Source organism: Ricinus communis, chromosome 8 (genome assembly GCF_019578655.1).
Source record: "Ricinus communis isolate WT05 ecotype wild-type chromosome 8, ASM1957865v1, whole genome shotgun sequence".
NCBI classification, from domain to species: Eukaryota; Viridiplantae; Streptophyta; class Magnoliopsida; order Malpighiales; family Euphorbiaceae; genus Ricinus; species Ricinus communis.
This window is the reverse complement of record NC_063263.1, coordinates 8,817,424-8,842,598: the sequence shown is the minus strand read 5'-3', so window position 1 is coordinate 8,842,598 and position 25,175 is coordinate 8,817,424. Positions and strand designations below refer to the sequence as shown.

The 25,175-nt window shown below is 32.7% G+C and overlaps 4 protein-coding genes and 1 non-coding gene across 7 annotated transcripts; 2 read left to right on the top strand and 3 right to left on the bottom strand.

Moving 5' to 3' along the window:
• The first annotated feature begins 2,196 nt into the window (after positions 1-2,196).
• Positions 2,197-2,269, top strand: TRNAR-UCU. Its single transcript has one exon. It is a non-coding gene; the product is annotated as a tRNA-Arg (tRNA).
• Positions 2,270-8,098: 5,829 nt separating this feature from the next.
• LOC112534347 (ankyrin repeat-containing protein At2g01680) lies at positions 8,099-11,983 on the top strand. The gene is made up of 4 exons (XM_048378350.1): positions 8,099-8,109; positions 9,004-9,464; positions 9,740-10,177; positions 10,881-11,983. Exons 1-4 carry the CDS (start codon positions 8,099-8,101, stop codon positions 11,981-11,983), a joined length of 2,013 nt encoding a protein of 670 aa, XP_048234307.1.
• Positions 10,643-14,475, bottom strand: LOC8273805 (ankyrin repeat-containing protein NPR4). 3 transcript variants are annotated; one of them, XM_048378721.1, is made up of 5 exons: positions 13,776-14,475; positions 13,275-13,690; positions 11,426-13,150; positions 11,122-11,318; positions 10,643-11,031 (listed from the first exon to the last, which is right to left on the bottom strand). In XM_048378721.1, exons 1-3 carry the CDS (start codon positions 14,215-14,217, stop codon positions 12,161-12,163), a joined length of 1,848 nt encoding a protein of 615 aa, XP_048234678.1. In that variant the 5' UTR covers positions 14,218-14,475; the 3' UTR covers positions 10,643-11,031; positions 11,122-11,318; positions 11,426-12,160. The 3 variants fall into 3 exon arrangements, with proteins under 3 accessions (XP_048234678.1, XP_015572825.3, XP_048234679.1); XM_015717339.3 differs by having other exon boundaries at positions 10,643-11,318; XM_048378722.1 differs by having other exon boundaries at positions 10,643-11,318; positions 13,275-13,687; positions 13,776-14,474.
• A 1,540-nt stretch (positions 14,476-16,015) lies between these two features.
• Positions 16,016-17,107, bottom strand: LOC8273803 (mavicyanin). Its single transcript, XM_002515942.3, has 2 exons — positions 16,850-17,107; positions 16,016-16,633 (listed from the first exon to the last, which is right to left on the bottom strand). The coding sequence occupies exons 1-2, from the start codon at positions 17,055-17,057 to the stop codon at positions 16,266-16,268; spliced, it is 576 nt and encodes a 191-aa protein (XP_002515988.2). The 5' UTR covers positions 17,058-17,107; the 3' UTR covers positions 16,016-16,265.
• A 986-nt stretch (positions 17,108-18,093) lies between these two features.
• LOC8273802 (probable inactive ATP-dependent zinc metalloprotease FTSHI 2, chloroplastic) lies at positions 18,094-24,876 on the bottom strand. Its single transcript, XM_002515941.4, has 11 exons — positions 23,131-24,876; positions 22,162-22,334; positions 21,792-21,893; positions 21,536-21,700; positions 21,284-21,424; positions 20,215-20,373; positions 19,710-19,795; positions 19,431-19,509; positions 19,135-19,257; positions 18,847-18,903; positions 18,094-18,762 (listed from the first exon to the last, which is right to left on the bottom strand). The coding sequence occupies exons 1-11, from the start codon at positions 24,485-24,487 to the stop codon at positions 18,550-18,552; spliced, it is 2,655 nt and encodes an 884-aa protein (XP_002515987.2). The 5' UTR covers positions 24,488-24,876; the 3' UTR covers positions 18,094-18,549.
• Positions 24,877-25,175: the final 299 nt, after the last annotated feature.

Here is a 25,175-nt window from a genome sequence, read left to right as displayed (position 1 = left end):
AAATATGAGGCTTATATACCATTCATGTCCCAAATTCTGCCTATTCACTTGTGGGAAATAGCATTTACAAGAATTGACCCTCTCACACCTACTACTGGTCCCAAAGAGCTATTGCATCACACGGATTCAGATTTTCTTTACTCTTTACTTGTGGTTTTAGAGAAGTTCTAATGTCCTTGGCTTGTCTAATGAATTGAAAAATAAGGAAAATGCAATTCTAACTAATACCCATTTTGTGTTTTTTCGTCATGTACTCCTTTAGAAAGTGACAGTATGTACTTTGACATTTTCTCCAAGCTAAATTTTTAAGCTCATTACTCTAGGTAGTATCTAAGTATACGAGTATTGAAAGATTTTCTTTATGCAGTTTGTCATTTACATGTTTTCTACAGTTTCATTGAAAACACTTGTATTTCGAAAATTTCCCTTGAGATTGTGGTTTAGTGTTAAAAAGAAAGATTTATAATTATTTTATCTAATAAATTAGTTTTTATATATTTTTTATGAACTAGTTTTTTCAAACATTCTTTCTTTTTTTTTAAAAAAAAAAAAAACAATTTTATCTACTCTTTAAAACTAATTTCTAAAACTCAAAAATTAAAAGATGCTTTTTAAAATCTGAATTTTTTTTTTGATAATGTAAAGAGGACAAAGGCCTAGACAGGCAAACTAAGTAACAATGTCTCTAAATCTACCAACACCAAGAGCCAATCCTAATAAAAACTGAAGCAAATCAGCAGGCGGAGAATCAAGAATATTGACTTCCAAAGTAGAATCAAGAGCAAGCTGCGCTAACCAAAACCTGAATTTTAAACAGACATAAATGATGTGTTTGAGATTGTTATTGGGTGTTTAAAAAACTGAATTGAAATTTTTTGATTTAATATATTAATTTTTTATAAAATAATTTTTCTCAAACCTGTTTTTTAGAAAAATATCAATTCACATGCTTCTTGGAAAAGCAATTTTCAGAACATAAAAATAAAAAACGGAGCTAAAGTGAGTTGTAGAATTTGCAATGATTTTCCTGGCGCAAGCTCACCAAGAACTGAACATGCAATCACGCGATCCAGTAAGTTGTTAAAATTTAGATAGTCATTTATCAATGTGGTTTAGTTTAACAATAATGAAGTCGTATTTAGAATAGTGGTAACCTAATAAAAGAAGAAAGTTCATACATATGTTGTCTATTTTCCATCCGAAACTGTACAGAAAAGATATTATTTAAGAATTGTTAAAGAATGAAGAATGAAGTTTAGATGCAATTAAATATAAGCATCCTAGTAATTTAGGATCCCATCACAAAGGTTGTCCAATCTGAAGAAGAGAAGTATATGATACCTTACTGCCTTGCTGGCCCTAGTCAACATCAAAAGCTTTGTACAAAAATCCAATGGAATGGAGCTGATTTGGTGGTTAAGATGAATTAATCATTTTGATTTTTGAGGCCCTCTTCTGTAGAATAGGTAGCTGTATACAACTTCACTTGTTGCCCTAATAAATGCTTCAAATGCCTTCCCATAATAGTTTGTTTTCTGCATTATTGTTTCTGTGAAGGGCAGCTACACATACATATTACCACATGATATATACATTCACACAAACTCCCTTAGTCTGAACAAATATAATTTCAGACATAGTAATCAATTCATCAAGTGTAAATATCTTACACTTTTTTATTATTATTAAATGATATCTAAAGAAAGGGTCATTCTAATATGCTATGGAATCAGTCAATTATATATATTACTTAGTTATTAATTAATAAAATATATTTGGTTTTATAATTTAATAAATGATTCTTGACAATTATAAAATTTATTTATATAAATAATTAACAATTATATATAGATTTACCAACGATTTAAATTAATTGAAGGTTATATAAAACTAATAAATTAACTAAATAATACTAACTGTTTTTGCAATAATTAAATATATGTTTTATAACGAGAGAGGAAAATAATGGTCCCATAAAAAAATCTTGAAGATCTCCAATGTTTATATAAAAACTAAAGAGATTCTCCTATTTTTCTTTATATATCAGTTTACAATTATAGCATTAGCATACATCACAATCAATTTCAACTTAGATCCACTATGCCAATTACATGTAACGGAACAAAACAATTACATCAAGCAAATAGTTCAAATAGTAAGTCTCATGGAACCATTATTCATAACAGAGAGCATTAAGCGCCCATGGCCTAATGGATAAGGCGCCTGACTTCTAATCAGGCGATTGTGGGTTCGAGTCCCACTGGGCGTGCTCACACCATTTTACTTCCACCTTGTATTTTTATTTTGCTTTAATTTTTCAGAAACCTTTTAGCTAATGTTTTGTTTTCATTTCTTTTTTAAATTATTTTCTGTTAGAATTAAAATTCTTAACTTTCGGGTGATTTATAAATAAGACCCTCTTCTATTTGAGTCAATGTGATAAATTATTTTTACAAAATCTATTTAATTATTTATCATGTCTAACCAAACTTGAAAGCATGCAATTTTAATATGTGATAAATTAAATTAAAATAATCATAAATTTAATAGATACTAAATTCTGAAGAAAAATAAAAATAAAAATTTTGTTTTCTGAAAAGAAATAAAATGTGAAAAATGAAAAAAATTAATACTTAATAATTCCTTATGAATTTAAAAGTTTAACCAACAAATAAAATGAATCATGTATGTCTTATGAAATTAATTTTTTTCCAACATTTATATGTATATTTCGTACCTGAACTATTTTGGATATTTTTTTATTAATTTAAAAAAATATTTTATTTGGAGATTCATCCAATAATGCTGTAAATAAAACATTACATGAAAAATTATATTACAATTCAAACTTAGTTAAAACTAATAATTCACTTATTATTATTTTAATTATAAAGTTAAATGAATAGATACAATTTAATAAGATTTTTAATATTTAATATTAACTTATAAAATTTTAAAAAATAATAGTAAACTAATTATTTTAAATGTCTCAATTCTTTTAAAATTCTAAAAGTTTACTAATACAATAATATAAAAATTATTTATTAATTAATTTTAATATTATATGAATTGATATATTAATATAATTGATATTGTTATCTTTTAGGATTAAAAATTTGTTATACAATTAAAAATTAATCTGTTATTAAATGTAATAGTAAAATTATAATTTAAGATATTATATTTTTAAGATTAGAATTATTATCTTATTACAAAATTAATTTAATATTTAATATAGAATTAAAATATAATTAATATACTATTTCTTATAATAGAATTAGTATTATTATCTGATTCTGAAACTATTTATTAGTCAATATATTATTAATATATTATTTTTTAGAATTAGAGTTAGTATTTAATTAGTAATGTAACTTATGAATCAATAAATTAATAGAAAATATTATAAAATTAAATAAACTTGAATTTTATATATCAAAATAAAAATATTTTATATTAAAAATTAAACATACATATCAAAAAAATTAAATTATATATATATATATATATATATATATATATATATTAATTCCCAATAGATTGAATTAACCTTTGCTCGAGTTAAATTTAAAAAAATAAAAAATTAACCATACCCGATCTAAGCGAGCTAGACTGGGGCCTAGCGCAACAGGTACAGGGTTGATTTAATGCAATTGCAGTGGAAAAACAAAAACAAAGTAAAAGACTTCATCATTTTGGTACCCATTTAAATGAATATATTAAAACAGGGGACTACAACTACAAGCATGTAAAGCATTAAAATTCTGGCATACTAGAAAAAGGAAACAATTAATAATTGAGTGCCTGTAAAGATCTATGCACGTTGAGTCGTTGACAAAGAAAATATTGAAAAGTATCCACGTTAAGAATTAAATATTGCCAATTACAGTGAGAGAATATCACTGCTTAATGATATTTTCCAAAATCAGAAAAAATAATTAAATATGAAAGTTATGATATGATGTGAGATGTTATACCCAAATATATATTAAATGGACACCCAACCGAAGATGCTGAGTGCTTTACCCAAATGGCAAGAATGAAGATAAAAAAGAGCAGCACCAGCCAGCAGCAATATGTATGTAGTGCTTCAAACACTACTGCTGCTACTACATTTTCAGTGCTGCCCAATTCCTACAGAAAATCATTGTATTAAAAAAGACAATTTCAAATTTTGAGCTCTTATTCTTTCTAAAAGTTGTATTTATATGGAAATGGAAAGCTGTATGGCACTTTTTCTTTATCTTTTCTTTTCAAGAACTGCTATAATTATGCTTTTATTTGAACATGCCCTTATCATATATCATTCTATATCTTAATCTCTTTGAGGTGTCTATATATTTGTCTCTATAGTTGCATCAATCAAATGAAAATTTCATGTTGGACATGCTTCTAGCCAAAATGCTGTAGGATAGACCAAAATATCTTGTAGCTAGTAGTTGGTAAGGTGTATTATCATTTGCTGGCTTAATCCCCCCTATCTAGTCTTGTGTTTTTGCCTCACAAGTACTTCAACTTAGTTGGTAAGGTGTAATATCATTACTTGTTCTGTTCCGCCTTTTATTTTTGTAGGTTTTTGTTAGCTAATCTCAAAAGTTTAATTAAATTTCCCTTGCTCCTAATTAAGCTTAAGTTCAGCACAGTTTTATAAATTCCTGTGCCCTCGTCTTATTGGTTAAAAAGGAAGATTCTACATTAGCTATTATTGTGAATTTCCTGATTTCATAATTCATTTTTAATCGAGTATTTGAGTCTCGATATTATGTAAAATGTAAAATGCCATATATCGGTTAACACTATATATAAAAGAAATAGCTCTTTTCGTTTCTTTTTTTTTCCTTAACCTATAAAAAGGTTTTCTTGTGAATAGCTTTCGTGTTAGACTTTAACTGGTACTAGTTGAAAAATTGTGATTATATGATGAGAAAGGTACTTTAATAAAAATTGGGTTGTTGAAAATAACCCTTCTGTAAGCTACAAGATAAATGCTTTAATTTCTTCTCTGTCAAGTGAATTTGAAGCCATTACCATATTTGGACATAGATTTTGACAGATGTGGAACCTTAATTGCTTCATATGGTACAATTGTATACTCTCATATTTTCTCCTTGAAAGGTACGATGAAGTTGCTCACTAGCTAGTTGTTGACTGTTATGGATCTTTTTGAAAATGAAAGATGCAAAAAATTAGCCATCATCCTGTTAAGAGGTTCTAGAATTCTCGAGACTCCAACATCCAAGTCAGTCGGAATTCAATATACAGATTTAGAAAGAGTACTAAAAATAGAGACAAAAATCTTAAAGAGAGAAGAAAGTTGAGACATTTTATTTTTGAAATTCACTCTTAAATATTAAAAATATAAATTGAAGAGTAGGATAAAATTTACAAATGGTACCACAATTATGCTTCATGTATCCATTTGATACTGCAATTCATAAATCAAAATTAATAGTATTTTCTCTTCCTATCAATGAATCAGACGATAATTTTTTTTATTTTTTTGTGCTAATGTGGCAACTGATTTTTTCACCAAATAACAATGCCATATTGCCTAATGTATCAACTCGTCCTAGTATGACATATTGAATTGATACATAAGGTAATGGCATATTATCTAGTAAGCTATTCAGCTATTACATCAGCATAAGATAATCAAAAAGTATCGCCTGATTTATTAATTGGAAGGAGAGGTACTATTAACTTTAATTTATGAGTTACAATACTAAATGGATATACTATGTATAGTTGTGGTACTATTTATGTACTTTACCTTTAAAAAGTATCATGTTTTGGAAAAAGTTTTAACTTGTAAGGATTAAATATTATTTATTCCCTAAGATTTAGTCTAATACATGACTCGTATTTTTTATATTACATTAAAACTCCATTGAGTTTTAATAAAACTCACTACTACCATTTTCGTGTTAGTCGAAGGACTAAACTGGTAATTTAAGATAATTTGATCCTTAAACTTATTATCAAGTATCAAACTCGTTCAAAATTAGTTTTATTATATAATTAATTTTAGTTTTTAATTAAAATAATAAATTTAATATTCTTTTACTTATTTATATCTTTTTCTTAGCATAATTTAATTCTAAAAATTTTAAATGTATAAAAAATATTTATTTTTAGTTAATATTATTAAATTATTATGTAGTTTAATTTTAAATTTTTAAATAAAATAAATAGTTATAAATTCTTATTTTTATTACACACTAAAACCAAACTATATTAAAAATAAAAATTTTACTCGTATTAATTTTATTTTAATGGTTAATAAAAAAGTTTTATTTTTAAAATATAAGATTATCAAAATCCTCTTCATTAGTCAATTTGATATTTAGATTATTTTACTAGATTAAAATATGATTGTTTAATTTAATTTTTTTTCTTTTTATATAGATTAGTTATAATATAATATAAAAAATAAGAATAGAATAATATTTTTAACGAGAAATTTTATTTTTATATTAATAACTAAAGTTAAGTTATATAATAGTTTAATAATATTATTGTAAATATAAATAGCTTTAAGAATATTAAATTTATTATTTTAATTAGATACTGAAACTAACTTGTAATAAATTATGATTTTAATTTAATTTAATTTAATAATAAAATTAATTTTGGCCGAGATTTGATAATAAATCCGATGATCAAACTGTAACCTTAAATTATTAGTTTAGTTCTCCGACTAACACAAAAGATGGTAATAGTTAATTTTATTAAAATCTAAGGGAGTTTAAATGTAATAAATAAAATAAGAGACAGACTCATATTTAAGCCAAAAAATCCAAATTTTAAAGATGAAATTATATAATAAATATATTATATATATTGTAACTAAAAATCATGGGGAATGCGGATGCAGATATTTAGGAAAGTGATAATAAGACAACTGTCGTAATGCGACAGGTAGTGGAGAATCACATGTTAGATTGTTTTCACCGGAGAAACAATTGAGAGAGAGTGAATAGAGTTAAGAGTGCAGGAATCTGTTTTATCGGATAAGAAATGTGGAGAAGAGGTCTTTGTTTGATGAATACAAACACGAAATCTCAGTGTAAAAAGTTCTTTCGACAATCAAATACGTAGTTTTAGCATCCTTTAATGTTTTGTGCCCAATACATACATACATACATGCAAATGCAGCTAATTCAGATTCTTCCCTCAAAGATCTCATAAATTACAGCTACATCCCGTGATGTGATTTTTGTCCCACTTTAGTGACCAATTTAGTAACGTCTTAATCTTTATTTATAAGAAAATAATTAAACACAATCTTTGTTATGCCGGTAAAGAAAAACAATATTCTTAGTGATAATCCACATTAATATCCTACTGCGGATGATTCCTAAATGTTTTCTTTTAAATTGGAAAAAGAAAAGCAAAAAAAATTATTTAATAGAACAAAGAAAAATTAGTGGGTTCTTTTCTTTCTATTTTCTTTTTGAGAGTGGGTGTCATTTTAGCCCATTTTGAAGGCTTATGCCCAAAAGTACTCCTCAATTCTGGAGATATGCACTCTATTCTTGGTTGTCTTTTTCGTCCTCCAAATAAGTTTCTTTGTTCTTTAACATGGTTAAATTGATCGAAAAATCATGGGTTGATTAAGTCAAATTAGTTTTCTTATGATTAAATGTACTCTTTACGAATAGTTCAGGGTGTATATATACTTCCCTAATAACTTCATGAATATGCTTGATACATACCAATTTCTTAGCCACATATTGAAACAACAGTTCAGAAATGGTTTTTCAAAGGAGACATTTTTATTTTAAAAAACTCTTTACATTCTAACTTTAGTAGCATTAAAATCTTTTTAGCATTCAATAAAAATTAATACTAACCTATGAACCGGTGTCATTACTACCCTGAATTTTTTAAAATTATAATGGTATTAAATTTCTATCAAACTATGATACTATATCATAATTTGCAAGGAACTCTTTATAAGGTGAAAGAATTTAATGTTACTAAATTAAAGTTTTTGAATTTTACGACCATCCACACATTTTTTATTTATTGCGGTTTAATTTTATTTTTTTCATCTGATACTATATAATTAGAAATAATTAAGACTAACTTGTTAGCAATGTTCCCATGGTACTTCTTTACCATATTAGCAGCTATTCAAGACCTTTAATTGAGTTCTAAATCCGTAAGTTTTTATATTTGAAAACTCAAGGTAAAGAAAATAGAAATTAAATAATGTTGTTAACACTATAATAGAAATTAAATCGTTTAACGGTTTCATTCAATAACATGGAAATTGATCGTTCTAATATATATGCCTTTTCTTTTGTTTCACATTTTGCTTCCAAATATTAATATGATTTCAGAAAGAAGGCCCTGAGCATTGACACTGGGAGGAAGGAGTCTACGGACTTGGCAAATTCTTGGAAAATGAGTCGACTTTGATTCTAGAAAAGTTGAACTTCGTGTTTTTAAATTTTAAAATTGAACGTCTCGACAAGAATTATTTCTACTTTTTGTTGATTCACACTTTCACGTCTCTTTTAATTTGATCAGCTGCCATGTCTTTGTTGTTAGGTACAAAATAAATAAATAGGAAAGGTTCCTTTTCAACCTATTTAAATTTTAATGACAAAATTATGGTATCCCAATTTATATTATATTTTAATCATTTAAAAAGGATTATTGACTATTTCCAATACATTGCATCCAATTATTAAATAAGTAACATATATTGTGAATAATTTATACATAAAAAATAAAATAATAATAAGTAGTTTAAATTTTATAATTAAGTTATGCTTGTTACTCATCTAAACATAAGAGGATAAACTGAATATAATGATCATCTAATTAATATGCTTTGAATGTTGCGAAATGTCAATGTTCACTCTATACTTTCAACTAAGGGCATATTTTCTATTTTTATGTTTACATTGTTATAGGACCCTCTATCATTGTATATATAAGAGACTTGATGATTTTGTTGTCAATTATTACGTAATTGTCAAAATAAAGTGTCAGGTTTGTAAGAAAAATTGACGCAAGGCTTGTCGAAGCAATTGTTGAAGATAAAAGAGAAATTTTTAATGAGCTAGTTGAAGAGGATAAAGCAGTTCTTGAGCCAAGAACAATCGACACATGGAACACAGTTTTACACCTTGCTTCAATCCATGGACGGGTAGAACTGGCAAAGAAAATCACGGAATGCTGTCCTTATATGGCTGCTGCGGAGAACAAAAAGGGTGATACTCCATTTCACGAGGCTTGTCGCCGTGGGAACCTTGAGATGTTAAGGCTGCTACTTGGGGTCAATGCAGAAGCTGGATATGCTGCTAACGCAGAGAACCATAGTCCTCTTTTCTTGGCTTGCATTCATGGCCATCTTGAATTGGTGAAACTCCTTTTGAAACGCCCTGAGCTGGTGCAAGTTGATGGCTTCGATCAAACTTATCTTCGTGATGCTTTATGGCAGGCAGATATAGGTACTTAATTGCTTATTAAATTTTACATTATTATTACTTCAATATCCTTAGGAAGGAGAATTTCAGCACTTACAAAACTTGGATCATATCACAACACTTCTTGATGTAATGACTATAATAAACTGTGTTGTAGTAGTAATTCATAATCATATCAATATAAAACATAAATTAAAAATAAGGATTGAACCCAGCTGTAGATAGTGTTACCCTTGCACTCTTCACACAAGAAAAAAAAATTCAGACAATTACATCAACGTTGGTGTTCTAATATGCAGGTATTGTTGAAGCATTGGTAAATGAGTTGCCAACATTAGCAGAAAAGGGTGACAGGGAGGGAAATTCAGCATTGCACAATGCTTGTATCAAAGGGGACTTAGATATGGTTCGGCTCCTACTTCACAGAGGCAGCACAGATGGCTGGTATAATATATATGGCTACACACCTGTGCACTTGGCAGTGAAGAGTGGGAATGTTGAAATTGTTCAACACTTTTTGGAGGTCTTGCCATCCAATTTTCTAATGCTCTCAAGCAATGGTGAATCAGTTTTTCACTTGGCCACGAGATATGGTAGAAACGATGTTTTCTTCTACTTGGTGCACAAGTTAAGTAGTAATGATCATATCATGCATCTTTTACAGAGTAAAGATGGAAAAGGCAACACCATCTTACATCTCGCATGTGATGTTAACTACAAGGTAAGAATCAACTATAGTTTGCTAAGTTAATCGCTAATTTTATTGCATTCTCTGAATCTAATATGTGAAGGATCCACCTCAAATAATTAACCCTCTTTCGCAGAAATAACATATTTTTTAGGCAAAAGCATATAAAAGCACCATGTCTTTCATTTTTTCTTTATATGTTCACGCCGTAACATTTCATTATAAAATAGGTAGTTGATAATTAAAATCACTGATTCGCAAAGATTTAGTAATATTTATTATGACCAATCATTATTTTTTTATAAATGTATTTAAAAATATGAAGTTATATAGATAGTTACGCTATCATTTAAACATGAGATTAATTTCATCGAAATAAATATTTTTTCGTTACAGTTTAATAATTAAATAGTATAATAATTACTATAAATTTAAAATTTTAATTATAAAGTATCTATTTTTATAACAAATGATCACCATGTAACTTATTTTTCCTAAAGAAAACACATGCAAAAGACGAAACCACAATAAACCCTCTTTTACTTTTTCTCGTCTATTAACATTGGCCGGTGATTTGAGTATTTTCTTTTTCCAAAGACAGAAATCTATTCAATAATCAAGACTAACCCTATCACTTATTCAAATTCATTCAACAAAAGAATTTTATCCTATTTAATTTTTTTTTCTTTTCTTAAATATTTAAAGATGAAAAACTATTGGAAACTATTAAACCCATATCATAATGTAGGTAGTGCATCTCACATCAAGTTTGTTTCAGATTGCAGAGTACTTCATCCAGGAAAAGATTGTAGAAGTCAATGCCCAGAACAACATGGAATTCACAGCCCTTGACATACTTGACAATTCTGCTGGTTCTGGTGAAGAGAGACGAGCTCTTGAAACCTTATTAATCGAAGCAGGTGGTAAGAGATGTGCAGACATTAACGTTAAGGAATTAGTGTACAATAAATACCATTCACAGCCACTCCTAACCTCACGTCGTAAATTTCAAGCCTTTATTAAACCTAAAAGATCTGCAGAAATGAAGGACAATAACGTCAATGGAGTAGTGTCGAATTACGATTCACGGCCAACCCTAACTCGGTCACTTCATAATCGAGCCTTTAGTGAACCTGAATCTCGTCTCCTACAAACTCCTCTTTTCAGCTCCACCGACGGCAGTGATAGATCTAGAAGAGGAAGTTCAAAAGCAAAACGCACAACCTCATTAGATCATCATAAGCAACGACAAGAAAACAATCCTAAACGCAGCACAAGAAAGATGGAATTTTCCAACCTGGAAAAGATGCAACAAGAGGCATTGCAAAATGCTAGGAGCACAATCATATTAGTTGCAACTCCGATAGCAACAGTGACATTTACAGCAGGTATAAATCCTCCAGGCGGTGTTTACCAAGATGGACCAATGAAAGGAAAATCAACTGCAGTTAAAACAATAGCTTTCAAGGTTTTTGCAGTCACTAATACTAGTGCATTGTTCACTTCTCTTGCCGTGGTTCTTATTCTAGTGAGGATCATCCCTTTCCGGAGAGAAGCTCAGATAAGAATAATCAAAATTGCTGATAGGATTATGTTGGTGGCAGTGTCATTCATGGGAACGTGTTACCTTGCGGCCACATGGCTGATAATGTCATATGGTCGAGGGATAGAATGGATGCCTGTGACGGTTCTGCTTTTGGGTGCTAGCATTCTGGGAAGTGTTTTCATTGCTATATATGTAATGCTCGCTGATCAGAAGCTAAGGAAAAGACAATGGCAAGGGAAAAGTGGCAGGGAGAGGGACATGGATTCAGATGTTGAGAGCAATTATGAGCGAGGATATTACTCATTCTGAGATAAACATTAGTTAGTCCAGTTATCTTCAATTCTAATACAAATTGATCACCAGAATGAGAAACGAGCAGATTTTAAAACATCTTGACCTTTTGCGTAAGAAAAGAGTAAAATTATTTCTGAAATTCTTCATCAGATAAGAAACAAGCAGATACTGATCATACTAGTTTTCATGCCTTTAATATGTATGATACCCGAATGATTTTGCACTTTCAACATCAGAGTTGGAGGATTCTGATTGCGATTTGAAGCGAGGCTGGATTTCTCCTTTGCTGATGGATCTTTCGGTGTTGACAGCAAATATCTTCGTCTTTTTACCTCTTTCTTCCCTCCATTTCAGTTTCCTCAACCAATGTCTAACGATATGAACTCCCAAATAGATAAAAACAGCAGTCACGCTACCCCCACCGATAGCGATTATTGCCGCAAGCATCCATATCCCTTGATCATGTGGCATTATCACCCATCCAGCTGCAACAAAAGCTGTTGCCATGAAAGACACAGCTATCCACATGGCCTTGTGAGTGATCACCATCAGCCTCATCAGTTCTTTTCTCTGGAAGGGAATGATGCTCACTAGAATAATTACGATGCACAAAGATGTGAACAATGCAATGCTGTTACTTATTGCAAAAATCTTGAAAGCCACTTTTCTACCAGCAATTGATTGTCCTTTCAGTGTTTCTTCATCCTGATAGACACCTCCAGGGGGATTCAGACCAACAGTAAAAGCTACTGATGCGATCAAAATGGCTACTAGTATGATTGTGTTTCTTGCATTTTGTAGTGCCTCCCTTTGTGTCTCGTATTGCCTGTTGCGTCGGCTTTTGTGGTGCTTGATCAGTTCTTTCCTGCGTCTCTCACTTAGATGCTTGTGTCGATCCAATTCGCCTCTTCCTGAGGAACTTTGTTCTGATTCATTATCATCGAGTTCTTCAGATTCAATGACAGTATGAGCTCCTAGACTGGTTCCAGCTTCAATTATAAGTTGTTTGTTCGATTTGTTGCCAACATCATTCCCTGAATTCTTGGATTTGACCAACAGATCCTTAATATGCTTGAATTTAGAACAGAAATTCGCTTGACTGAGAAGGTCGAGTGCTGTATGTCCTTCATGATCTCTAAGCTTGACATCGATGTGCGTCGCAACGATTATGTATTCTGCTAACTATTATGACCATGTTGTAGACATGTTCATTATATCAAATCAGATTAAGAAGTCATACCAACAAGATGAAATGCATGTGTGAATGTGTGCACAGTAATAACATGAGCAAAAGATAGATTCTTACTTGATAGAACCTAGCAGAGACAGCAAGATGCAAGACTGTGCTACCGTTTCTGTCTGCCTTTTGTATAAGATCAGTGTATTTGGAAGCCATGAGAACAAAAGCATTGTACTTGCCGAATTTAGCAGCAAGATGAAGTGCCGTTTCTTGACCAAGTTCGGTTAAAAAATTAAAAGATGTGGGAGCTAGTGACATAAATTCTTCAAGGATGGCTGTCTCACCATTCATTGCCGCATAGTGCAAAGGTGTGTAACCATTTTTATTAAACTTGTTAGCACTGGCCGGGGCAAACTGTATAAGCAATCTTATAATTTTGAACTGCCTCTTTTCACAAGCATAGTGCAATGGTACGCAACCATCTTTGTCGGTCTTCAAAGCAAATTTTGGCCGCATTTTTAATATTTCCCTCACAATATCTGCTGAATGATCAGTTTTAATTAGGTGAGCAATGGCAGAAACTATCTTAATTACTCAGTGTATCAGCAATTGAAATATGCAACTTACTTTCTGTTGATATCATCTCATCTAGACCCGTTCTTTCTTCTTCGATGTCCATTAACCAGTGTAGATTCAAAAGGAGTTTCACCACATCGAGATGCCCATTACTACAAGCTATGGAAAATGCACTCTGGTCCGCAAGATTAAGCATTGAAGCCATCCATGGATTGGTCTCCAACAGAAGGGTAGCAATATCTGCATTTCCATTACGAGAGACTTCATGCAAGGGAGTTTCCCCCATAGCATTCTCCATTTCAACCAAGTCAGGGCATAACTGAACAATTCTTCTGGCTAATTCAGTGTGCTCCATTCTTGAAGCCAGGTGTAATATTGTATTCAAGGATTTATCACATTCCTGTTGGAGTAGTACGCTTCTGTTCTCCTGCACCAATCTTTCAAAACATGTATTATCATTTTGCTTCACAGCCATTAAAAGCCTTGGGTCCATTTCAAGAAAAATTTACTGCAAATTTTTTATTAAACTTTAAAAATAATAGCATGAATAAAGGATATATGCATATAGATGATGACTCTTTCGAGAGAATGGAATTTGTTTGGCCGTTCTTTGTGGTTGCGGCTGATCTTTATAGTCCTTTTCCTGTTTCACCTGTCAACTTTAATTTGAAGGTTCCAGGCATGAGATTGCTGATATCCTGGTGTCTACAAGGAAGAAAAATTTATTGCATAATAGGCAAAGTGGTTGAATGGGGCCCTCGATAAGGATTTTACATTGACCCCAAAGCTGAAGTCTTCCTTGAAATTGTTGAGAAGGAGATGCACATTAGCTATTTCCTTCCTTGAAATTTATAAAGAAAGCTTCACGAACGAAAGCAACAAGAATCCACATCATAATTTCCCAACCGATAAGGTGCGTGAATATTTCCAACTTCACTCAGTGCCACTTTCCAAGAATCTGCAGCAGTGAAGGTGTCCAAATTATGGACAATGAAATTTTGGTACTGTAGATATTTAGTCTACAAGTGCTAACTCGGACCATGTTTAAGACTCTTGGGTTTTTAGGAGGAAGAAAAGAAGAACATGGAACAAAAGGTTTCAGTAGAAAACAGAAACATATTGCAACTGAAAATAAAAGTTACAACTCTGAAAAATATAATTTTTTTCTTTCTTTTCTTCCTCATTTTCTTCCCTTTTTTTCCAATACAATACTCTATTTTCATGCTCCAGCAGCCTCCCTTGAAACAGGGATCATCATTCCTTTTCACCTAAAACTGATTACATTGCTGAGATATAATTACATTTATGAAACATAGTTAACATTACATGAAATTTGACTAATCTTGATTAGACTCTTAAACAAAATCTCGGCAACTCCAACAAAGACCAACTTTAGGTTGACCCAAAAGCAGAAGTCTTCCCCCAAAAATGTCTTAGGGAATCATTGATCAAATTTTATCTTTGCAGAACTTGTTTAAACATCAGCCTAAATTCTTATGCAGTTTTGATTTTTCAATCTTCCTAGAAAATGCCTCCAACGGTGACAGAGGCCATTTTGAGAAAATGATAAAATTTGCCTTTGAGAGATTAGTTAAAGAGGATAAAAGAGTCCTTGAACAAAGATCACCCATTTCCTTGGACTCAACGTTACATTTGGTCACTGAAATTGTTAATCTGTGCCCTGACTTGGTAATAAAGAAAAAACGGACAGCAGGAAATTCCACTGCGTGCAGCTTGTCGTCCTGGAAATGTCAAGGTCGTAAAGCTGTTAATGGATACCGATCCATTGGTTGCTACTGAGCTTAACTATGAAAACCTAAATGCCTTTTTAATTGCTTGTAGAGAAGGGGTGAAATTCATGTTAAGCAATCTTGGTTGATGGAACTTGAAGAGGATGCCTTTGATTCAACTCTAATGTTGATAGTGCAAAATCAATAGGAAATCATACATACTAATTCTGGATTCTTGTGGTGTGATTAATTTAATTGAAGTATATTCTGTGCATAATTTTCTGGAAGAGAATTCAGCAATAAAAAGTTTGGTGAAGTTTGCAACCTGCAATAAATATACTGTGGCAAGGTGGTTAGAAAGAAATCCATACATACCACTTGGGGAGAGCCTAAAGCCTGAATTGATTTTAGTCAATTTACTTAAAGCAATATGTCATATTTATCATGTTCACTTTGGCATTTACCATTGATCTCTGATGAGACATGCACATTGTATAGTAGGACCAATGCAAGTAGGATGCAAGATTTCTAGTTGTAGCAAAGGATTTCAAATATCATACATGCACTAAGAGTTCCGTGATGAAATATGCTCAATCCAGTAGTTACAACAGGAAATTTCAACAGAAAACATTAGAAATTACATAAACACAAACCCATTTTCCTAGAATATTAAAACCAAGAGAAAACAATAGGTAAACCAATAACTGGAAGGGACAAATTGTTCAAATACGTAAGATCCCAACAGCAGGAACCTGACAATTACGAAGAAGTAATACCAAAATAACTGAAACAAACTATAAACAAACACTGTTTAATATGACCAGAATAAAGCTGCTAATGTAGAAACAAGAACTATCGAGACTGCACCAGGTCCAACTGAGATTAGTATTCCTGAACTTGGCTGCGGTGATGGTGCTTGGAAAGGTTGATCAGGTGGAGTTGCAATGGATGGTGGAGAATAATGTGATCTCTGGTGGTGCAGACCCATTACTTCGACAATCAAACGCTGGCCTCTTTTGCAGTGATTAGGAGCTCCACTTATGAAATAATAAGGTCCTGACTTGTCAAGATTGAAAGTGCTCCTTCCGTTGTTGAAGGCAACAATAGGTTTGCTGCTGCTACAATGGAAATAACCCCATTTCTCCACTTGAAGAACCGAGTCGTTCTTGTACATGAACACTACAAAACAGAAGTTTAATAAGAAAACAAGAAAATAAACAACTAATATTACTATGCAATAAGAAGAAAACCCAAGAAAGCACTTATTTACTTGTAATGATACTTTCAGCTGTATAACTCATTCTTGAGTTACAGAAACAAAATCTCTTGCCAAACTTTTATTACAGAGATTGCAAACTGAAGATTCCAAGGTAAAACGAATTGGAACAAACTTACAGAGAGAATCTCCAACTCGAAATCGATTCCCTTGAGCCCACTGGCCATACACAGCAGCAGAGATATTACCTCCAGGCTCTTGCCATCCCAATTCATCACCAACTTTGAACACTTTAGCAGCATTAGCCAAACCATTCATGGACAGTAAAAAGACAAGAAAAGAAGTGCAGAACAGACCCATAAGAGAATCCATGTTAATGATCTTCATTCTTAAAATCTTCGCAAGAAATCTCGAGACAAGCACAAAAGAAAGTTGGTGCAATGTGGGCTAATGTGAAGTCTGAAAGAGAGTTATAAATTAGTCATAGTGAGTAGTGGGCAGTTTTTGCTTCCAAGAACGTGGTGGGATTTGGCGGTTAGTGGTTGCTTGATTACTGTGGTGGCAGTTAAATTTTAGAGAAGTTATTTAGTCTAGTGATAGTGTAAAAGTACTGAGAGAATTTGACCTTTTCAAAGGTAAGTTTTTATGAGTTTTTCGACGGTCAGGATTGAGTATTATTATGCTAATGATGAACACAAATATTAGATAATTAGAAAAGATCACAATTCACAGAATTGGTAATCATTAATACCTTTATCCTAATTTATATTAGTCACATTCTCTAACACATAAGAGTATATTTGGTACCCTGTAATCATTTATGTAATTGAATAAAAAATTACGTTCATACTTTAAATTTTTTAATTGGTTGTACAAATTTTCTTTTTAAAATGCAAGGCAATGAGAATTACATTGTCTCTCACTTTCCCTACGAAAATATTAAATTATTGCATTGTTCTTGCTGTAATGAGAGGAGGCCACCAAAAGTAAAAAATTTGGAGTTATTTTACATGTTAGCTCTTTGCTTTGTATTACACTTGGTAATGTTGATCCATTCATTCCACTCCGTTCTGCTTCATTTTAGTTCTATATACTTGTAAATTAATCTAAATTCTTCACATAAAAAAAAAACTTATATAAAGATAAAATGGATTATATATACATATATAATGATTATTCATATGTTAAGAATATATATAGTCAAAAGCTTTTTAAAAGTTGTAAACTATAAAAAAAAAAATACATTTTTATCCTTAATATTTAATAAGACGAGTAAATTAACCTTTAAACTATACATATATAGACGCAAATAAACTCTTAAATTATCAACTTAACATAGCACTTGAATACTTTTTTAAATAATATTTAAACATCAATTTGTACTGTACACGCAAACGTATTAAATAAAATCACATGATAAAAAGTGTTTCAATATTATTCTTTTTAAAAAGAATAAGCTTCAATGTTATTTAGAAAAATAAAATATCCAAATATACATTTGGCCTAATAATAATAATAAGGTCAGATTTTATGTACATGACGAGGCAAAACGAAAAATAGGAAAAATGAGTTGCCCGCAATTTAGTTAATCTTTTAGTAAGGAACATATGAATAGAAAAGAGAAGAAAACACTTCAATTGGATTACAGCTGAATTGAACCCAGTTCTTCTGAGTCATCAGAACACTTCCGCCGTGGTCAGAGCAATTCAGCATTCGATCACACTTCTGATCCAAAGTCGAACTGCAGAATACGGCCATAGCTATTCTGCAATTTGCATCATCAATCGAAGGCGACAGGTAACTTTCCTTGGCTAATCTCCGCGTTGCCATCCCAAAAACAATGATCGAGTTCGTTACCAGAGTTCTCTTGGTATCTCACTTATAAATTGCTCGGGGTTTTTTCCTTCTGGTTCATCATCATTTTTTGAAACTCTGCACGTTTGGCAGCCCTGAGATCAAGTATACTTAGCGGCATAGGTTTGATAGAGCCATACAACTCAACTAGATGAAAAAATTCTTGTTTTGTTAAACTTTTCTTTTGAACAAGTTCATCTACAACAGCATCCATCAGCTTATGGTTTCTCTGCAGTATCTGATACAAAAGCAGATTTCCGTGTATGGAAATTAGGAAGTGGCATAAAAAAAAGCTTCTTTTTACATAATAAATATGAAATACCTCTTTAGCTTGTTCGTAACACAAGTTGAGAATCCGTAGTGCTTCTAAATCAATTTCCTGCAGTTTTGCAAATTCTCATTAGGTTCAGATGATGCGTAAGAAACTACAATTAGTTGAACATAATCCATATAGAAATTCATAAAAGGGTCAGATATGGGTCTGTCTCTTGAAGGCTTGCTGTTCAATCCAGAAGCAGCTCAGGAGAAATAGCAAACACAACTTTAACTGAAGCTGGGACATTTTATCTAGTTCCTGAACTCATAATAGAAGTGAGCAATGCGGACTTACATTAATTCGATCTGCAACCCAGAAGTCAAACTGGCCATAATGTTTCTCAGAAAGGCCACCGAGGACATAGGTTCTTGCTGCTGACCTCGCATTGTCTGCAGTTTCTGCCCATATTGTACTCAACTGAAAGAATTCCAGAGTAAAGCAACTTAGAGAAAACATTCTGCTACCCATAACAGAAGATAATATTTTTGGCTATAGGAAGCAAATCTCCGCAAGAAAACAACAAACAACTAGCAGGACAAACGTGTATATATATATATATATATATATGAATGTTTACAAAAGTTTATCACCTGACCCTCGCCATACCAAAGCTCATCAGCTGCACGTGGTGCCATCTGAACAGTAATATGATCCAGGAGGGATTGACGACTGCATTGGAAGAAATAATATGGTATGGAAAGAGAAATATAGTTCAATAAAGCAATCTCACAGAGTAAATACCAAACTGAAAATAAAAAGTATAATCAAAGTTTTGTATGGTTGCTTACAACTGAGTCACAATTTTGCAGCAGTTAATTATTGTTTAAATAGTTCTTTAGAAAGTAAAACAGATATGAAGGAAGAGATACCTAAGCATTCCCTCCTTAAATTTGACGTGATCCATTTTCATCCGAACATAGCCTAGTTCCCTTCCAGCTCGAGGAGAAATTGTGACCTAGAATGAAGCACAAATAATAAAAATTTAATTTTGTGAATGCTGTATTTTACACAGTATTCTTGCATTGGTACCTTTCCTTTCCCTTTGACATTTTGATAACACCACAACTAGCTATTGTAAGGTATACCAATATAGCTATTTGCAAAAGCAACGAGCAGGAGAAAGATTGCAGTTTGTGCACAACTATCACGAGTAATATTACTTTTAAGCACATTAAAAAGCTTTTCTTTCATTCTTTTTCTTTATTTTATTCTTAGATTCATTGATAGAGAGAGATACTCTTACAATAAAATATCAAGGGAGCTTGACTCAAGATCTCACTCAAAGACGAGTCAACAGAAATATTGTCTGCAGCTTTATTCAAGAACAACCAAATGAATGCAAGAAAAGATTTAGGAAAGAGTTTAAAACCATACAAACTCGATATTTTTAAGATCTGGAAAGTTCACAGCTACAACTGCCATGGCTGCTTCATTAATAGCCACTTGCTTCCAAGTCTCAGGGCTTCTTTCCTTCCTATCCAGCATTCCTCTCTCTTCTATTTGTGCAGCTTGTAATAAGTCATCTGTTGTCATCTGCAGACACACCATAAACTTTCACCAACACCCCACCCTCCACAAGGGCATTAATAACTATTATATTTAAATTCTTTGCAGTAAAAGGATAAATATAAGGATGGCATAAAACAATAACCAACAGGTCAGCCAAACAGGATGATTATAAACACAATTTTTCACAATAAGGTGACCAAGTAAGTTCATTTGCATAAATGAACTAAACCATGAAAGACGTTAACCAAAGTGATTGCTAACTACGTGCAAACTGCAAGAGGTTGAGAAGAATATTTGGAATATTACATTGCCCAGGTGTATCAAATATACATAATTTGGCTAGGCAGTCTGTGTCTGCATCCAAACAACAGCCTCTGTCTTTCCATTTCAGAGAAAGGGAGAAGGAAATGTCAACAAGGTTTGAACTCCTAACTCTCTGCACTACAAGTTAGGCATTTGACCATCACCTGCCGGCGCAATGGCCAAGTGACTGGCAGTTAAAATCTAAACTTTGAAGCCCAAAAAGAAGGTGATTCTTTTATCAGTCATAAAGCATAAGCAAATTCAATATTCAATTCTGCAGCAACCAACAATGATATCCAACATGAATCATTAATGAACTTAATACTTGTTACAAATTGAATCTGCACAGTGAATGAAAGGATACAAATAACTTCTAACTTTATGAAAAGCCATTAAACCTTATCACAATATAGGATGTAATTGTACAGAGTCATTACTTTCAGAAAAATGTTTGAGCCTGAAATAATCACATATAAATATTAAAAGGAGAATGATATCTAAAGAAGCATTCTGGACTATCTCCAACATGTTTTATCTTAGACATCAGTACTTTGTGCACTGAGCACTTTCATATTTCTCTAGTGTAAAACAGTGGCAGTCCAAGCTACATAATTATAAGAAAATGCAATACCTCGGTCCTTCCATCGCGCATCATATTAATTGCAGCAACCTCAATTATGTTGGCCAACTCAGCACCAACCATCCCATCTGTCATACTAGCAACAGCCATGTAGTCCACATCATCAGCCATAGGCTTTTTACAAGCATGAACCTAAAAAAGTTTAAAGAAATTAAACATGAGCAATACTGGATGGCAAGCTACGAAGCCTAGCATAAGCATAATCATAGCAGTAGATAAAGTAAAGAGAGACCATATGATCACCTTTAGGATTTCCATACGTCCTATAAGGCCAGGTTTGGGGATATAAATTTTTCGATCAAAGCGCCCAGGTCTCACAAGTGCCGGATCTAGAATGTCTGGTCGATTGGTGGAAGCAATAGTAATCACTTCCCCTCTTCCTTCAAATCCATCCAAGCATACAAGAAGCTGGAATTTATGAAAGATACTGAACATCAATGTCCATATGGAGGTTTAACTTGCAGCATTAGCCATTTGTAAAAAAATTGTTTATGCCAACCTGATTAAGTGTAGCATCACGTTCTTGTCCACCAGAACCTTTAATCAAACCACGCTCCCTTCCAACAGCATCCAGCTCATCAATAAAGACAACGGATGGAGCCTGTGCAAAAAAGAAAGAAGTATATCAGAAGCTTAGTGGGGGACTGAACAATGAGCAAGGTTTCTGTTTTACAAAATTTTCTCTGTTAGACCTTTGAGAAAACTCAGGAGAAAAGATGGATGAAATGATAAAAATCTAGTATGATGCTTCAGTACAGAAATGGAAATCAGTGATTGGTTCAAACATAAATGTTACCAAAACCAAAATATGACATAAAATACCTCATTCAGAGCTTGACTAGGAAAGAGCATAATGGGGCGGCACTTACATTTTCCTTTGCTTCTTGGTAAAGCGATCGGACACGAGAAGCACCAACTCCAACATATATTTCCACAAATTGAGATGCAGAAATGGAGAAGAAGTTCACACCTGCCTCACCAGCCACAGCTTTTGCCAGCAAGGTTTTCCCCACCCCAGGAGGCCCGCATAGAAGTATGCCACCTGATATTAAATCAAATGAAGCAGAATAAGCCAGCAAAAAGTATGAAAAGTGTAAGCTGCTTTAGCAAAAGCAAAAATAAAATATTATAACAAGTATGCAACTTAAATGCCATAATTCTTCAATCCATGTCCCTTTACTTTTCATTGCAGTCCCACTATTCTCTTGTTAATTTAAGTACATCAAATTTATGCTCAGAATTGATCCGAGACACAGTAAGTAAACTGGCAATTATTGTGAGATCATCACTATTACATACAGTGTGAGAACAAAGCAGTTAGACCAAGATCATAAGACAAACACATGTGACAAGAAATGCTACTGAAGACTTGAGAATAACATATTGGAGGAATCTCAATGAAAGGAAAATTACAGCTAGAATACTACAATAGCATCTGAAAGTTTTGCTAAGCATATGTAAACCATAGAACATAAAAATTCACGCGGATATCTATCTTATCTGTCTATGATTCCTATAGGAAAATTTCTATTCAATTGTTTAAGCCATTTTACTGTGTATGCCAAAATAATTCTATTTGAGCAATTTTACTCCCAAAACATGAAAGGTAATTTGATTGCATAATGAGCAACTTAACAATCAGTGTTTCATGCAATTAAGATGGGAACAATGTGATAACTCTGAAGGCTCTTCAAATCAGGCCTTCAAAGCAGAAAATGTGGAAATTGATATCCCACTAGAACATATGTTAGATAATGCATCCTAGCAGAAGTTCAAGCCATACCAAAAATGTTAAAACACACACACACCAGAAACAAATCATGGCTTCATAATCTAACCTGGTATTTTCACTCCTCTCCTCCGATACATCTCCCCATGTGTGAAAAACTTCACAATTTCCTCAAGCTCAAGTCGGATTTTCCCAAGTCCTGCAACATCCGAGAACTTCACATCCACACCCCTCTCCAAGTACTGAGGTAATCTCCTATTATGGGCACGCCTAACACGAGCACCTGACCTCATGAACTGCATAGCCATCTTCAAATAAGCATTTTTCTCACCTTTCCCTTGCTCACTCTCGTCTTCTTCCTCATCCTCAATTCCCATCATCTCCCTCTCCAGCTCCCTCATTTTCTTCCTCTCCTCTGCCTCTGCCTTCTCAATCTTCAGGCGATCTTCATAATCCTTCTTCTGTTTTCGATAACTAAGCACCACCGTGCGATAAAATATCACAAAAAATACCAGTCCTAAAAATGTAGCCACATTTGAGTCCTGTGCTAAATCAGCCCACATATTTGCCATTCGTGTGTAATTTCTCTCTGCATCACGCAGTGACTCCTCATATTTCTTTTTCCTAATCTCCTTCTTTATTCTCCTCTGCTCCTCCTTCTTTTGCATTTTTATTGCCTTTTCAATCATTTCCCGCTCTTCCCTCATTCTTGCTAACTCCTCTTTTCTTTGCCTCTTAAACTCTTCTCTTGCTCTTCTCAACTCCATAGCTCTCCTTGACTCCTTCTTACGCTTAAACTTAGACAACAAAAACTCTGGGACTTTCCATAAGAACCCTAAATACGGCTTAGGCATCTCTGGTTTTTTAACCGGAGGAGTATAAGCATTAATGCACAATGCATCAATCTTTAACTCATCCCATGAATCCCAGAACCTCTTATTACTCACAAAAGAAGGCAAGACAGTCCTAAAAACTTGATTACCATCCAAAACAACTAATACAGCTTCAGCTTGTTGTTTCAGACAAGCCTTAGGAGCTTTAATTACATGTTTAAGCTTATTAGTTTCTTTAAACTTCAAAACTTCAGTATACGGTATTCTATTTGCTACAATTGGGAGATCTTTAGACCATTGTTTAAGCTGATCAGGTGTTAATGTTTCTTGGGGTGCTTTCTTCTGGGTTTTCTTTTTACGGGTTGTTTTCGCTGTTGAAACAGCAGCAAGAGCAGGTTGTGCTGTGAAAGAAGTGGAGATTACAGTGAGAGTTATGGGTAAAGTCAGAAAATTGAAATGGGTTTTCCTACTATCTGCATATGTTTTAGTGGTTTCATTGTCGTTTTCAAGAATTGGGTTTTGTTTTTGACATGAAATGGAAGGGAAAGTTGGGTGCCTCAGCAGAAACTTACGGGGATTATGATTGTGGGTTTTCGGATAAAGTGAAGAGCTAAAAGGAAAATGGCTGGCCATGATAATGAAAATGTAATAAAGATGAGTTAAAAGAATTTAAAGAGACAGTATAAAAAAGAGAAACTTACATTGTGGAGAGGGTGCAAGTATGATAGCAGTAGGAGAATAGCTCTTGCATTTATCGAATTGAATCAAATTGTAATTTCGGAGAAAGATTATTGTTTTTGGAGCTTGTAGATAGAGATAGAGACAGAGAGAGCCGGTTGTGTTTGTTTACAGAAGAAATGGAGGCGCAGCTTAAAACGCATCGTTCCGCAAATTGGATTGAACGACAATCGGCTTCAACTAGCTTGACGACTCGTGGTTGAAGAACGATACGTCGTTTGATAGCTGGAGAATTCAAGCAGGCAAACGGGTTTGATTTAAAGTAACAAGTTATTTACGCTATGCTTCCTCGAGCAGTCCCATTTGAGAAGACAAAAAGTGGAGGATGTCAAACGACAAGTCTTTTAGACAAATGGTTGAGAAAAGAAAAGACAAGCCAATATTATTTTAGCATGTTGAGATTGCCAACAGCAAACTCAATGATTATGCCATGCCATCCAGCTATCTTCCAATTCAATTATTCTTCACAAAGCACGGCAGCATTTCTTAAATTTAACTCTACAAATGAATGTCAAAGAAGCTGGTCCAAAGAAGTTGAAGAGTGCTAATGCTATTAAAATGGCAAAGACATGGGTAGAAAGAT

Coding starts and splice junctions, on each gene's coding strand:
- LOC112534347 (XM_048378350.1), top strand. Junction 9,465..9,739: donor TTTATGGCAGGCAGATATAG/GTACTTAATTGC, acceptor TCTAATATGCAG/GTATTGTTGAAGCATTGGTA. Junction 10,178..10,880: donor CAAGGTAAGAATCAACTATA/GTTTGCTAAGTT, acceptor TAATGTAGGTAG/TGCATCTCACATCAAGTTTG.
- LOC8273802 (XM_002515941.4), bottom strand. CDS start 24,487: ATGGCCAGCCATTTTCCTTTTAGCTCTTCACTTTATCCGAAAACCCAC. Junction 19,258..19,430: donor TTTGGTATGGCGAGGGTCAG/GTGATAAACTTT, acceptor GAATTCTTTCAG/TTGAGTACAATATGGGCAGA. Junction 18,904..19,134: donor GGGTTGCAGATCGAATTAAT/GTAAGTCCGCAT, acceptor GCAAAACTGCAG/GAAATTGATTTAGAAGCACT.
- LOC8273803 (XM_002515942.3), bottom strand. CDS start 17,057: ATGAAGATCATTAACATGGATTCTCTTATGGGTCTGTTCTGCACTTCT. Junction 16,634..16,849: donor TCGAGTTGGAGATTCTCTCT/GTAAGTTTGTTC, acceptor TCTGTTTTGTAG/TGTTCATGTACAAGAACGAC.
- LOC8273805 (XM_015717339.3), bottom strand. CDS start 14,217: ATGGACCCAAGGCTTTTAATGGCTGTGAAGCAAAATGATAATACATGT. Junction 13,691..13,775: donor TGAGATGATATCAACAGAAA/GTAAGTTGCATA, acceptor CTGATCATTCAG/CAGATATTGTGAGGGAAATA. Junction 13,151..13,274: donor TCTCTGCTAGGTTCTATCAA/GTAAGAATCTAT, acceptor TGGTCATAATAG/TTAGCAGAATACATAATCGT.